The sequence below is a fragment of the Anopheles maculipalpis genome, chromosome 2RL, assembly GCF_943734695.1.
Source record: "Anopheles maculipalpis chromosome 2RL, idAnoMacuDA_375_x, whole genome shotgun sequence".
NCBI lineage: Eukaryota > Metazoa > Arthropoda > Insecta > Diptera > Culicidae > Anopheles > Anopheles maculipalpis.
Window position 1 is genome coordinate 40,658,610 of NC_064871.1, and position 13,520 is coordinate 40,672,129.

The 13,520-nt window shown below is 46.1% G+C and overlaps 5 protein-coding genes across 5 annotated transcripts; 3 read left to right on the top strand and 2 right to left on the bottom strand.

The window, feature by feature from the left end:
* Window positions 1–33: 33 nt before the first annotated feature.
* On the bottom strand, window positions 34–1,056 carry LOC126558622 (uncharacterized). Its single transcript, XM_050214667.1, has 2 exons — window positions 1,009–1,056; window positions 34–927 (listed from the first exon to the last, which is right to left on the bottom strand). Exons 1-2 carry the CDS (start codon window positions 1,054–1,056, stop codon window positions 34–36), a joined length of 942 nt encoding a protein of 313 aa, XP_050070624.1.
* Window positions 1,057–2,857: 1,801 nt separating this feature from the next.
* Window positions 2,858–6,483, top strand: LOC126559685 (integrator complex subunit 2). Its single transcript, XM_050215854.1, has 3 exons — window positions 2,858–3,166; window positions 3,247–6,083; window positions 6,155–6,483. Exons 1-3 carry the CDS (start codon window positions 2,886–2,888, stop codon window positions 6,472–6,474), a joined length of 3,438 nt encoding a protein of 1,145 aa, XP_050071811.1. The 5' UTR covers window positions 2,858–2,885; the 3' UTR covers window positions 6,475–6,483.
* Window positions 6,484–7,125: 642 nt separating this feature from the next.
* LOC126567129 (uncharacterized) lies at window positions 7,126–7,910 on the bottom strand. Its single transcript, XM_050223362.1, has 2 exons — window positions 7,763–7,910; window positions 7,126–7,685 (listed from the first exon to the last, which is right to left on the bottom strand). The coding sequence occupies exons 1-2, from the start codon at window positions 7,908–7,910 to the stop codon at window positions 7,126–7,128; spliced, it is 708 nt and encodes a 235-aa protein (XP_050079319.1).
* Window positions 7,911–8,258: 348 nt separating this feature from the next.
* Window positions 8,259–12,112, top strand: LOC126556821 (AP-3 complex subunit beta-2). Its single transcript, XM_050212339.1, has 4 exons — window positions 8,259–8,487; window positions 8,600–9,257; window positions 9,331–9,937; window positions 10,005–12,112. The coding sequence occupies exons 1-4, from the start codon at window positions 8,363–8,365 to the stop codon at window positions 12,110–12,112; spliced, it is 3,498 nt and encodes a 1,165-aa protein (XP_050068296.1). The 5' UTR covers window positions 8,259–8,362.
* Window positions 12,113–12,606: 494 nt separating this feature from the next.
* On the top strand, window positions 12,607–13,131 carry LOC126559343 (histone deacetylase complex subunit SAP18). Its single transcript, XM_050215490.1, has 2 exons — window positions 12,607–12,684; window positions 12,751–13,131. The coding sequence occupies exons 1-2, from the start codon at window positions 12,616–12,618 to the stop codon at window positions 13,129–13,131; spliced, it is 450 nt and encodes a 149-aa protein (XP_050071447.1). The 5' UTR covers window positions 12,607–12,615.
* The last annotated feature ends 389 nt before the right edge of the window (window positions 13,132–13,520 follow it).

Consider the following 13,520-nt stretch of genomic DNA (forward strand, 5'->3'; position numbering starts at 1 on the left):
TGCTTATATTTGAAATGCAGCAAACAGGGTTTTTTAGCTTACTGCATACCAAAAGAAAGATTGAACCTGCTTAAATATGCCCCACGAAAATCCCGCCATTGATCCGAACACTTCCAGTAGAAAGATAGCGACCGATTCTGCGTTTCTTCGAGGTCTTGTTTCGTTGGTATCGTCGTCTAGAACTGTCTCGATCGGCTCACTGTAGGCTGCTAGTCTATGTTTTTCATCCGTCCAGAAGATATGCTCCTCGGCAGCGGGTTTTATCGATCGTGTACTACGTGCATTGCCTTCTCGGCGCGTGTTTGCCGCCAGTATCAACAGCCCCGTAATGGATGATAATGCTTTTGCTACACGGCGTCTGATGACGTTTCTGCGTGCCTGAAACTGTCCCAACAAGGTACTTCCGTTCACGGGTGGATCGAACAAAGCCGGTTCAGTTTCATGCTGCAGAGGCTCAAGGTCTGCGCTGAGTTCATCGGATCCATCATCCTTGGTAGAGTTTAATCGTTCATCAGTTGAAACTTGTTTCGCTTTTAGTACATCTTCCACACCATCTTTGGGTACTAGCGTTTGAAACACTAGCGTAATTCGTTCGTGTGCTGGCTTCAGAATGTCGTCTATGATACGGGCCAAAAGGTCGGTTCTGTTCCACCGTTGCCATAGTGTGCTTGCTGGAAAAGCAGCATTCGGTACTTCGGTGCTGATTTGTATCGATTGTGTGTCTTCTTCGCTGGATGTTTCGGGATGGATGTTGGATGAACGGTTTTGCTTCGCATCGATCAATTGTAATTTATCAGCTTTTTTGTCCATTTTCGCCATCATTCGAAAATCGGTTATGTGCGACTGTGGATCATCAGGTGTAGATGAGGAAGATATCGCACGTGCTAGCAGATCACCAAGGAAGGGCTTGCTCATTACAAGAGAAAACTGCAAAACGTATGACCAAAGAGACGAATACTTCTTAGCACTCAACGTCAACTAAGATTCACTTAAACTTAAACAACGTACCATTGATAAAACAATTACCACTGTTATGCCACTGCATCCTGAAGTCATTGTTGGGTTATGCTCACACTTTCTAATCTGTATCGTACACTTGCTTAAACAATCGGTAGCACTTTTAGCACTGGAGCGTCATACCAATCGAAAGCAGTTCAATCACCAACTAAAGTCGCCTACGATCAGGGTATGCTGCGCTAGCTTCTGGTACAGACATCAAGTCATTTGGTCGATTCGGGAGTACCTCCCACTACCGACACTTTCGGCTGTTTTATATGCGTAAATCGTGGTGACAATGGGACGTGATGGTTGAAATTGTTTGTGATGTGCACCACGTTCAATGTGAAGGTAGCGGGCGGTATTATTGTTGGTCGTCGGTAGGATCGAGCGAAACCTTGCCATAAGCATTTGGATGTGACATACCGGCACAAGGTAAAGGTATCGATCGATGCTCGATGGTACAAATAGTTGGGTGATAAGCGATAATTTGTGCAACTGTGACAGTCGTTGTTCCACTTTCGGTGGGGATCGCAACTAAAAATCTATTCAGCGGAATGTTATGAATGGAAAGAGTTTGCGTGTAAACAAATATAATAAAATGTGTTTTGAACGCTGATGGAAGGCCGAAGCAGTTCTGACGTGCAAAATGTGTTTTGAAGCAAAATAATGAAATATCTTCTCCTGGTATTTATTCGTCAGGTTCGTAACTCATGTTCAAATTCAAAAAAACTCTTTCTCTTTATCGTTTTCGCTGGATTAGTTAATTAACTAATTATTATTTTTTTTATTTTTTTTTATTCATAAAGAACGGCCAGGCCGTATTGCTTACAATAAACATTAAAATTAGTATACGCCTTTCATCTTTGCTGGGTGACATTTCCTTCTCCGAGCTGTGAAAGGGCATCATATCCCGGGTGTGCAAATTATTATTATTAAGCTACATTGCAATAGATAAACCAAGTTCGTACTGCGTAGCATGATTTGATTGATTTGAATCATCACGCGGTTGGCGATTCGGTGGTAGAGACGACAGCGGCACCGGCAGTGCCGAATCAACCTATGGGCAGAGTTCGCGGCCGCCATGAGCCTCGGCGGACAGGGGAGCTTCGTCGGTAAGCCCCCATCCCAAATAGGCACTTTTTGTTCTTATGGGTCTCGATATCCATTCCGCCTACGGCCTAACAACAGCTTAATTTGCTAGTGTGCACTGGTATTACTTTCCATTCTTATTCAATTTTATAACACGAATTATTCCCATCCAAAGACTACAAATTTGAAAATAATCTCTATTGAAAACATTCATGATTAACTAATGCTTAGACTGAGGAATACTGGCGCCCGTCTTGAAGAAAGGACAGAACCGTATGTCGAACCTGTTCTGGGTTATCTTCCGCACCCCAGGAAGGGTATAATCGATTCGAGGAATGTAAGGACCTCTCGAACTTATAGAAGCAAAGAAGAAGAAGGATTGGGAGACTACACCTCACTATGTGTAGTAATCTTGTAATATAAGATTTGGCCAGTCAGTTTAAAAAGTCGTACAGGTAAATGTATGTTTTAAATTATCAAAATGTTTCAAAGATATTCCCACTAGTCGATAAAACAAAACCGATTTACAACGATGTACTAATCCATCCGGCCACGTGCTATGTTGTTCGTTAATTCAAAAATTAAGCTAAAATTCAAAATAAATTAAGTTGACTAGTTGGAAATGCATCATTGCCCACTGTGTAACATTGACAGCAAGAGTACGGTTGTCAAACGAGCGCGTCATTATCGCCATTGTTGTTGAATTTTTCGCTCACATCTAAAGTAGGCTGGTATTTTATTGACTTCTGAATACGAAAAACGAACGTCCAAAAGCGTCCCTTCGCTATCGTGCGAAGATGAATTTTGCCCCGGTAACATGCAAGGCGTTTAGCGCCATGCAAAACCTGGACATAGCGCAGCTAGCCACCTGCAGCCAGCAGGAAATACGGCCACTGCTGCCGTGTCTCGTACGTATGAGCTTGCTGTCGCCCCTGGACAACACCAAGGGATGGGCCGAAGCCCGGAAGCAAATTCTTTCCCTGCTGGTTGGAATCGAGGTGGTGAATAATATTGTGTCGTTGCTGCAAGTCAACTACCATGAGTTGGAGATAGATGTAAAGAAAGAGCAGCAGATCAGGTAAAATGTTGGGGCAACGTCGCATCTCTGTGCGAAAGTGCTTATCGAATGCGTCTTTTTCGTTTGTGTGTCTTTTGCAGGCAAAAAATCGGATACACAACACAGGATTCGGCACAGTTCCATAGCCTTCCGAATGGTATTGTGATGGGGTTTGAACGAGCGGACGGTACGAACAAAGTTCGTGTGGTTCTGTCGGAACTGTTCTACCTACAGGCCCAGATCAACGAGCTGGCAACGCAAGCGTCGCTACAAAAATCATCCTCCAACGAGCTTACCATACGCCCATCGGAGTTGTTTGACAATGAAATCTATCTGGAAGAAATAGCCGATATCATCTGCATCGCGCTGGCTGAGCTTCCTTCGCTGCTGAACCTGCAGGAGGTGGTCGAAACGCTACTGTACGTCCGCAACGGTTCCAAGATTGTGTGCTGGATCGTAGCAAACATGCCGGATTGCTTTCGGGAGGTAGTAACCGCTCTCATAACGAACAGCGATGAAGACACAACGGATGGTCGTGTGAAGCTGGCGGCGCTATACGAGCTGAGCGAAATGAACCCCAGCCAGGCACTGTCGATGCGCACAATCTGCGTGGAAACGGTAAAGATGCCTTCGCTGATGATCAAACTGAGTCTGCAGGATCCACAAAATCTGGTAGCATTTGTGTGTGGATTGCTGCTGGGCAACGATCAAAACATTCGCTCCAGCTTCGCCTTGTACATCCGCACGAGTCAAAAGCGTAAAGGGGACGTGTTGCATCAACTGCGGGAAGAATTTTTAAAGCAACTAATGAACATCAACATGCAATCCGTCAACGGCACATTGCTGGAAGAGCTCGTAGTGCAGGCTGCTGCCATCGTACGTCTTTATTGTGCACTACGTACCATATCGGGGATCAAGTTCTTTGACGAGGAAGTCCAATTGCTAGTGCAGCTGATCACTTCGAAACCACCACCGACACCGGCCGGCATTCGGTTCGTTTCGTTGGGCCTTTGCATGTTCATTGCGTGCCCTTCCCTCATTGCGCATCAGTCGCACGAGGCAAAGATGATAGAATGGATACAGTGGCTGATCAAGGAGGAAGCGTACTTCGAAAGTGTGAACGAAGTTACGGCCTCGTTCGGTGAGATGCTACTCCTGTTGGCAATCCATTTCCATAGCAACCAGATGGTACACATCACCGAGCTGGTTTGCTCAACGCTGGGGATGAAGTTTTCCCTACGTCCCAACACGATCACACGCATCAAGGCGATCTTTACGCAGGAAATCTTTACCGAGCAGGTTGTTGCGGCACATGCGGTCAAGGTACCGGTAACGCTGAATCTTAACGCAACCATTCCCGGGTACCTGCCCGTGCACTGCATTCATCAGCTGCTGAAATCGCGTGCCTTCTCCAAGCACAAGGTTCCAATCAAGAGCTGGATCTATCGACAGATCTGTAATTCGGTTACACCGATGCATCCGGTACTGCCGGCACTGGTGGAAGTGTTCGTTAACTCGATTATTCTCCCCAGCCAGAAGGGTTTGCAAGAGCAGCACACGCATAAGGCGCTTTCCGAGCAAGAAATAGCGCAGGTGTTCCAGAATGCAGCCGGTCTGTGGAGCAAGGAACAGCAGAGCAAGATAAAACCGTCGAATCATCCGACCGGTTCCGATCGGCTGACAAAAGAACATACGCCAATGGAGGTGGACGATTCGTCGGGCCAGCGGCAGCCAAATCTGACACCTCAGCTGCTACTGCTCTACTATCTACTGCTGTACGAGGACATCCGGTTGAGCAGTATGCCACAAATCATTGCCAGCGGTCGGCAGGTGAAGAGTTACACCAACGAGTTTATGTCGGAACTGCCGATCAAGTATTTGCTGCAACAGGCGCAGAAATCTCAACACGAATACAGTGCACTGTTTAGTCCACTGTTACGTCTGCTGGTGACACACTTTCCGCACCTTTCGCTCGTGGACGATTGGATCGATGAGGAGTGTATTGCGGTCAGTGACAGTTCGGCCACTCCGCCCATCAGCGAGCAGATGATCGTGGAAGCGTTCGAAGAGATCGATCAGAACCCGGCACGCATTATCAAACTGCTACGCAGAATGTTGCGTAAGTCAGCTACGGAACTATGGCCCTTGGCACAGACCTTTATTCGCTATTTCAAACACACGCTCAATCCTACGGTACCGCTGCTTTTGCAAGAACTGTACCGACAGGTTTGGATGCGATTGAACACAATTTTCCCACGTCGGCTGTGGGTTATGTCGATAAATGCCTTGATGCCTGCCGATAAGGTAACAAAAAATTTTACCCTTACCCAGGAAAACATCCTGTTCGATCCGTTGCAAGTGCTGCGCTGTGATAAACGTGTGTTTCGCAGCTCCAATGCTCTTACAATTGTGTTGCGTATCTTGCAAGCGATATTGGCCGCTTCTCGTAGTCAACTTACGCGCCACATGCTCGACAAACCGCTGATCGACATTGGCAATCAGGTCAAAACGGATAACGATCGTGAGGAGCTCAAGCTGGCAATGATCGCTACGCAGGAAAGCGTTGCGGTGCAGATTATACTGGAGGCGTGTCTCGAGAACGAAACGGACTCTGCGGAACCGGGCCGTTTGTGGGCGCTCCGGGAGGTTCGGGGTGTCATATGCTCCTTTATCCATCAGATGTTTATAGCGGAACCGTCGCTCGCGAAGTTGGTCCACTTCCAGACGTATCCACGCGAACTGCTCCCAATAACGGTGCGCGGCATCCCGTCTATGCACATCTGTTTGGATTTCATTCCGGAGCTGATGAGCATGGCCGAGATGGATAAGCAAATATTTGCGATCGATCTTGCATCACACTTGTCGCTGCAGTATACGCTGCCCAAATCGTTCAGCATAGCTAAGCTGTGTGTTAATACACTTTCGACGCTGCTGGGTGGTAAGTTTGAAGCTTTATCAGTATTTCACATAGCGCAATTTACTAACATATTATTTCTCTCCTCTACACAGTACTGTCCGGAGATACACGTATCGAAATGTTCCGTGCAGTGTTACCGTGCATTGTGCGATTTGCCCAAGCGTTCCCACCATTGCTAGACGAGTGCATACAATATCTGTTGCAGCTTGGCCGTATAGTACAGTCGCAAGCTGCCCTTGGCCGTTCCACTTCGCTGCCTTCGTTGTACGTCGGGCAGGACTGCAAGCGCCGTTCGCAGAGTGGACAACTGCAGCACGCCGAAAGCTTGGTTGATGAGGTGCGGGAAACTTTCGCCAAGCTATTGGATGCGGCAGTGCTGAGCCCCAAAATATATTCACACTCGGAGACGTAAGGGAATCTTGATGCAGGAATTACCCTGACCGTTGATTGATTGGATTTTTTTTATCGCATGTTTCGGAGGATATTTCACTATATACGAGAACATATGAATGTGTCTTGAGACAAGAACTTATTTGTAAAAATAATAATAAAAAAAAACTTTGAAACAATAATAAGGAGAAAATGACTAATCATTATGTTTATGCAATTTTGTCGTCACAAGCGGTGGTGACAACACGGCATTGTACCGTTATTGGCATTGGAAAGTTGCCAAATATTCTGATACGGGACTTGCTGAACGATTTTAGTTTTTTGCCGAGCGAAACGATTATTAGTGTGATTCCCTTCCTCTCTCTTCAACCACTGCTTGTCTGTCCTACATATGTTGTACCTCGCTTGTGTGGAACAAGCCACATGGAACAAGTTGACCGACGAACCTGCGAAAGGGAGAAGAAGACCACCAGACGATACCAGAAACATCACGATCGGACACAACCAGGAACTCTCAAAATGGCAAATGATCAAGATCCCTGCTACCATCAGGACTTCACGCATGGATAACAGAACGCAGCAGCGAAACGTCCACAAACACCCGGGATAAGGTAGAAATAGCCGCTCATGTTAAAAACTCTATTTTTTATCACACCGTTTTAACGTTTCCAATTTATGCATGCTTTTTAAATTTTCTTATCTTACTCTCATGCCACATATTTGCATTGCGCGCTTTCGTAAATTCATTAGAATCGGGGTCAGTCTTTTGGACCATTTTGCCATCCTGCTTCGTCTTGTACTGGAACTGAGTCGATCGTTTACGGGGACCTTTCCATTGCTGCACTTCCTTCGGGAATGTGCTAGGATCACAAATGGCAGAAGAAAGTTTCTCGTCTTCGTTAACTTCCGGCTCACAGTCAACCTTCCGCCGCTTGATTGCTTTAGGTTTTAGTTGCACAAAAGGCTGATCTATTTCCTCCGCATTCAAATCGACAACTTCATCAAAGCCTTTTAAAAGCTTTATGCCACTTTTATCGATTAATTTATCCGACTTTGTTGGCGAAACTTGATCGACGTTATGAAAATCTTCGAATTCTATTACGGAGCCGATAAGATTGGCTAATTTTTCGGCCACATGCTTCTGTACCAAAGCCGTCACATTGAGGTCACTGTGGAAGGATGCGTCTTCTTCGGTTATGTAGCGATTCGATTGTGCGACAGGTTGTTTGGTAGCTGGAATGATTATAATATATTTTAACAAATGCATAAACATTAAAGTGATAAAATCTCGTTTTTGAATGCTTGTTTACCGCATGGAATAGTTTTCACATTAGCGCTTTTCTTAGTATCGTTGACCGTTGACGGTGTTGTGAAAAGTTTATCATTTAGAAAGGAAGTATCGATTGCCGATAGTAATCGTTTATTTGTCTCATCTTCACTACTATCGGAATCGGACATGATTGAGGAAAATAAATGCCGATATTAACAAAAACTAAGCCGGTTTGTTGTGGTCAGCGGAAATTCGTGAAAAATGTAAACAATTGTGTTGACTTTGACAAACGATGTCAGATGGTGGATTGGACAAGATAAATAGAGCATTGTTTTTAATAAATACCAGCAAATTTATAACATTTTTCGTTATATATGAAGGAGCAAATCTAAATTGTTAGTTTATATTGTATGGCATAGTACAACACTAAATCATTACATCAGTTAAAGCTAAAAAAGGGTCTGTTTGATTCTACTTTATCGTATGGTCCATCTCGACTGTACCCACCTTAACCTATGTTTAGTTGGCAACTTTTTGTTTGCGTGAAAAATAGTGCTTTCTCCGATAGCAGTTGTACGGAATCGTTTTCTCGCTAAAATTGGTGTTAAATATTTCCATCGATCGTAAATTAAGTGCAAAAATGCTGTCCTCTGGATCGGCCGCGATCGGAGTGAGTGCTTTGGCCTCGACTGCGTACGGCAACGAGCGTACCGAGGTGGCAGAGTATGCGAACGAGGGTGGCTTCTTTCATGCCGACTACAAAAAGTGAGTATAGTGCAATAAAATCCGGCGACCATATGCTTTGCTTGTTGCTGCTGATGGTTTATCAAAATCTCGTCTTTTTTTGCGTCTCGTAACATTCCCCCCCTAATGCAAGACACGATGACTTGAAGCAAATGTTGGACAGCAACAAGGACAGCCTAAAGCTGGAGGCAATGAAACGTATCATCGGCATGATAGCGAAGGGCCGCGATGCTTCCGACCTGTTTCCGGCCGTGGTGAAAAACGTGGTATCGAAGAACATCGAAGTGAAAAAGCTGGTGTACGTGTATCTGGTACGTTACGCGGAGGAGCAGCAAGATCTTGCCCTGCTTTCGATATCCACCTTTCAGCGAGCACTGAAAGACCCGAATCAATTGATACGGGCCAGTGCGCTGCGGGTGCTATCGAGCATCCGAGTGTCGATGATTGTTCCGATAGTGATGTTGGCGATCCGGGATTCAGCATCCGATATGAGTCCGTACGTGCGAAAGACGGCGGCGCATGCCATTCCGAAGCTGTACCATCTTGATCCGGAACAGAAGGACGAACTGATAGTGGTGATCGAAAAGCTGCTGGCCGATCGTACGACGCTGGTAGTAGGATCGGCGGTAATGGCTTTCGAGGAGGTGTGCCCAGAACGAACCGAACTGATACACAAAAACTATCGAAAATTGTGCAATCTGCTCGCGGATGTAGACGAGTGGGGTCAGGTGCTGATTATAAACATGCTGACTCGGTACGCACGTACTCAGTTCTTGGATCCGAATGCTGATGTAAGTTGGGGGCGTTGGAAGCGAAAGAACTCTTTTCGCTAACTCATTTCTGATAAATTATGTCGTGTTGCAGGATGATTATGACTATCAGGAAGCTGAAAATAAACCCTTCTACGAGGATGAATCAGATTCGGAAGCGTCGGACAGTAAGCGGAAGGAAAGTTCCGTTGGATCACCACGTAAAACCTACACCTTGGACGTGGACCATCGGATGTTGCTGCGTCAAACGAAACCACTGCTACAAAGCCGTAATGCTTCCGTAGTGATGGCCGTTGCACAACTTTACCATCATGTAGCACCGCGAAACGAGGTAGAAATTGTGGCCAAAGCGTTGATTCGATTGCTGCGCAGCTACAAAGAGGTGCAGAGTATTGTGCTCACCTGCATCGCTTCGATGTCGATCGAACGTAAAGCGATCTTTGAACCGTTCATTAAATCTTTTTTTGTGCGTACGAGCGACCAAACGCACATCAAGCTGCTCAAGCTGGAAATCCTCACGAACTTAGCTACGGGCAGCAACATTTCGGTGATACTGCGCGAATTTCAAACGTACATTAGTAGCAACGATAAAGAGTTTGTAGCGTCGACTATTCAGGCCATCGGACGGTGTGCGGTATCGATCTCGGAAGTAACGGAAACGTGTCTGTCCGGGTTGGTGCATCTGTTGTCGAACAAAGATGGTAAGTGAATGAAACTTTACCGATGGGAAGAGGAGAGTTAATTTTAATTTTACACCGTTCCTCGCAGAGTACGTTGTGGCGGAAAGTGTGGTCGTTATTAAAAAGTTGCTGCAAACGAAAAAGGAAGAACACTTTGAAATTATTTCCCAAATGGCGAAGCTGCTAGACTTCATCCAGGTACCGGCTGCACGTGCCTCGATTCTGTGGCTCATTGGCGAGTACAATGAAAAGGTGCCGAAGATCGCACCGGACGTACTGCGCAAAGCGGTGAAAAGCTTTATCGACGAGCAGGACATTGTGAAGCTACAGGTGCTGAATCTTGCCGTGAAGCTACACATCACCAATCCGAAGCAAACGACCCTTCTGTGTCAGCATTTGCATAATCTCGCACGGTACGATCCGAACTACGATATTCGTGACCGGGCACGTTTTCTGAAACCATTTTTGCTCGCCTCTCCGGATGGTACGGATGCGACAGAATCAATTTTGGTGGCTAAAGCTAGAAAGATTTTCCTGTCCGAGAAACCGGCCCCTACACTGGAGAGTATGTATCATGGACGACGGCAGTATCAGCTAGGTTCACTGTCTCATTACCTCAACATGCCTACCAACGGGTATCAAGATTTACCGGCCTGGCCAACGGAAGCACCGGATAGCACGGTAAGGAACGTGGAACCACCGGCGTCCCTGGGCGGTGCAGATTATCTCGGTCGATCGAGTAACGATCGAACGGGTAGTGGAAATTCTGCTGTAGATGGTGACCGTCGGAAGAAGAAATCGAAATCATTCTACTCCGGTTCGGAAGATGGAACCAGATCCAGCACTACGGAGGAAGCTTCCACCGCGTCCGGATCTTCATCATCGTCTGGGTCTGGTTCATCGTCATCATCCGGTTCATCAAGTTCCGGCAGCGGGTCAAGCGGCAGCGATAGTGGTAGCAGTAGCAGCAGCGGTAGCGGTTCCGATAGCAGTGGTAGTGAGGATAGTGATTCTGCTTCGTCGAGCGACAATGAAGGGCCAAAGCCACCGAAGATAATCGCTAATGCTACAACAAAAACGAACCACCGGAAGCAAGATGGACGACCGATCAAGAACGCTTACAATGAGGTGGATGGCACGAGTCGTGTGAAGAAGGAAAGTTCTGGCGATGGTAGCGAAAGTGATACCAGCGGCAGTTACGAATCATCTTCATCCGCTACTTCCTCTGCTGGGAAGAAAAAACCGCGTTCTTCTAAAACCCCGGTTAAAAAGCAGACGCAAAAAACGCGTCCAGATGGGAAAACAGCTTCCAAACAGGATGGGCCGGCGAAAAGCAATTTGGATCTTTTGCTCGATCTCGACGACATTCCACCGATCGGCCCCGTGATGACGCCCTCGATGGGTGGTTTCCTAACTCCGATGACGGCAAACGCGACAACCGATCTGGGTGCAGGCATCGAGCTGGTCGGTCCAAGCTTTATTCCGATGAAAAAGCACGAACTGTTAAACAAGGTGAACGGATTCGGATTGGGAATTGAGTATCGGTTTGTGCGCTCGCCACATCTGTACTCATCGCGCATGGTATCGGTCGAGCTGTCCTTTACCAATCATGGCAACGTGGAACTGCTCGACATTGAGATGGGCAAGAAAAACAATCTTCCGGCTGGAATGGCTGTAAACGATTTCGCTCCGATCGGACGTCTCAATCCGGGACAAACCGTTACCGGTATGTTGGGTGTTGATTTTAACGATTCCACCCAACCTGTACGGTTGGAAATTTGTTCGGCTAGCGGTGCAAGCACGGTAACGTTAAAGGCCCCAGTTGGGGAGATGGTACGATCGGTGACCGTAACTGAGAGTACGTTCGATGCTGAACGAGCAAAGTTGCGTGGTATGACGGAACATTCCTGTACGCTGCAGTTGAGCGACACACTTTCGCCGGACGATAAGAGCCTGCACCGAACGGTGTTTGAGGCAAGCAATGTGGCGTGTGTGATAACGGACACGAAAAAAGACACTTCCCAGAGGTTCCTTTTTGCGGGCCAAACAATGAGCTCAAAAAGTTTGGTACTGGTAGTGCTGGAAAGAACTGGCGCGTCCAACGATAGCAACTCATTTTCGCTTACGGTAAACTGTGAAAAGCTAGTAGTAGGATCGATGCTGTTGAACGAGCTGAAAGCGGTGCTTAAGAAATAGGTTGATTTGTTTTAGCGTACACCGATTCATCACGGTGGGAAATGAACAACATATTAATCGTATTATAATTTTCTAGCAATCTCCAATTATGTGCACGACGAGCCAATTTAAAATGATTATCTTAATAAATATATAGTATCGTTAGAGATATTTTAAATTTACTGTGATGTTGAATATTTCAAGGTGAGTATAGAATTCAAAGTTGCGGTGAACATCTTAGATGTTACCACCTTGAGCGGTACGGGCGAAAAGCCGTTTTTCGCTAGATTGTTTGACATTTTCCCATTGGTTTTGCTTCCCGGTGCATCGGCACATTTGTTTGTAAATTTGTAAACTTAAGAGCTTAGAGCAAACTTACAGACAAATTCGTGCCTCTTTTCGGAGTGATAGTGGACGAAAACTGTCCAAACTTACAGCCAAATTTTGCACGCTATCTTATGATTCATCATCATAACCGGTGGCTGGAGAAAATCGTTTAATTTCATAAGCCAAACTGTACAAACATGGCGGGACTGGAATCGATGATTGTGGAGGAAAAACAGCAACCGATTAAAACGGTAGATCGGGAAAAGGTACGTGTCCATTAAGGGTGTCCCATCGCCAAATTGAATTCTAACTGTTAACTCACATTCCATCAGACATGTCCACTGCTGTTGCGTGTGTTCTGCTCGACCGGACGTCACCATTCGACGAGCGAGTACGCGTACGGCAATGTACCCTCGAACGAGCTACAGATCTACACCTGGATGGATGCAACGTTACGAGAACTGACGACGCTGGTGCGTGATGTAAATCCAGAAACGCGTCGTAAGGGTACGTACTTCGACTTTGCCGTCGTTTATCCGGACCGTGGATCTACGTACCGTATGCGCGAGATCGGTGTTACCTGTTCCGGCCAGAAGGGGGCCGATGATGCTAAAACGTTAGCGCAGGCCAAGTTTACCATCGGTGATTTTATGGACATTAACATTACGCCACCGAACCGTATTCCTCCGTCACGCCGTCAGCGACCATATTAAACAAATTAAGGACAATTCCATTTGGACTATTAATGGACCAGATAACCAAACTCTGCCATCATCGAGCAAACTGCAAATGATGACTTTTTCGCACGAAGTAGCGTAAAGAAGAAAATTTAGCGCGCGCACTTAGATTTTAAGTGTTTCCGTTGACATGCGCTCTCACACACAGAAACACAAGCGTGCATCATGCTGTTACGGAAAAGTTTATTTTGTAGTATCTCATTTTCAAATTCAGTAGTGTGTGGTTGTGTGATTTTTTCTTCTTTTTAATTAAAACATAATATTAATCTGATCTGTATGTAGGAAACTATCCAAACCCCTCCCACTCCCACATTGCACTTGCAATAAATACAATCATTTCCTACATTCGAATTATTCGCTTCGCT

Excerpts from the sequence above, each read along its gene's own strand:
- LOC126567129 (XM_050223362.1), bottom strand. The coding sequence starts at position 7,910 with ATGTCCGATTCCGATAGTAGTGAAGATGAGACAAATAAACGATTACTA. Across the intron at positions 7,686-7,762 it reads TGTGAAAACTATTCCATGCG|CTACCAAACAACCTGTCGCA; the intron begins GTAAACAAGCAT and ends TAATCATTCCAG.
- LOC126559343 (XM_050215490.1), top strand. The coding sequence starts at position 12,616 with ATGGCGGGACTGGAATCGATGATTGTGGAGGAAAAACAGCAACCGATT. Across the intron at positions 12,685-12,750 it reads AAACGGTAGATCGGGAAAAG|ACATGTCCACTGCTGTTGCG; the intron begins GTACGTGTCCAT and ends ACATTCCATCAG.
- LOC126556821 (XM_050212339.1), top strand. The coding sequence starts at position 8,363 with ATGCTGTCCTCTGGATCGGCCGCGATCGGAGTGAGTGCTTTGGCCTCG. Across the intron at positions 8,488-8,599 it reads TTTCATGCCGACTACAAAAA|ACACGATGACTTGAAGCAAA; the intron begins GTGAGTATAGTG and ends CCCTAATGCAAG. Across the intron at positions 9,938-10,004 it reads TCTGTTGTCGAACAAAGATG|AGTACGTTGTGGCGGAAAGT; the intron begins GTAAGTGAATGA and ends CGTTCCTCGCAG.
- LOC126559685 (XM_050215854.1), top strand. The coding sequence starts at position 2,886 with ATGAATTTTGCCCCGGTAACATGCAAGGCGTTTAGCGCCATGCAAAAC. Across the intron at positions 3,167-3,246 it reads AAGAAAGAGCAGCAGATCAG|GCAAAAAATCGGATACACAA; the intron begins GTAAAATGTTGG and ends TGTCTTTTGCAG. Across the intron at positions 6,084-6,154 it reads ACTTTCGACGCTGCTGGGTG|TACTGTCCGGAGATACACGT; the intron begins GTAAGTTTGAAG and ends TCCTCTACACAG.
- LOC126558622 (XM_050214667.1), bottom strand. The coding sequence starts at position 1,056 with ATGACTTCAGGATGCAGTGGCATAACAGTGGTAATTGTTTTATCAATG. Across the intron at positions 928-1,008 it reads TGGTAATTGTTTTATCAATG|TTTTCTCTTGTAATGAGCAA; the intron begins GTACGTTGTTTA and ends TACGTTTTGCAG.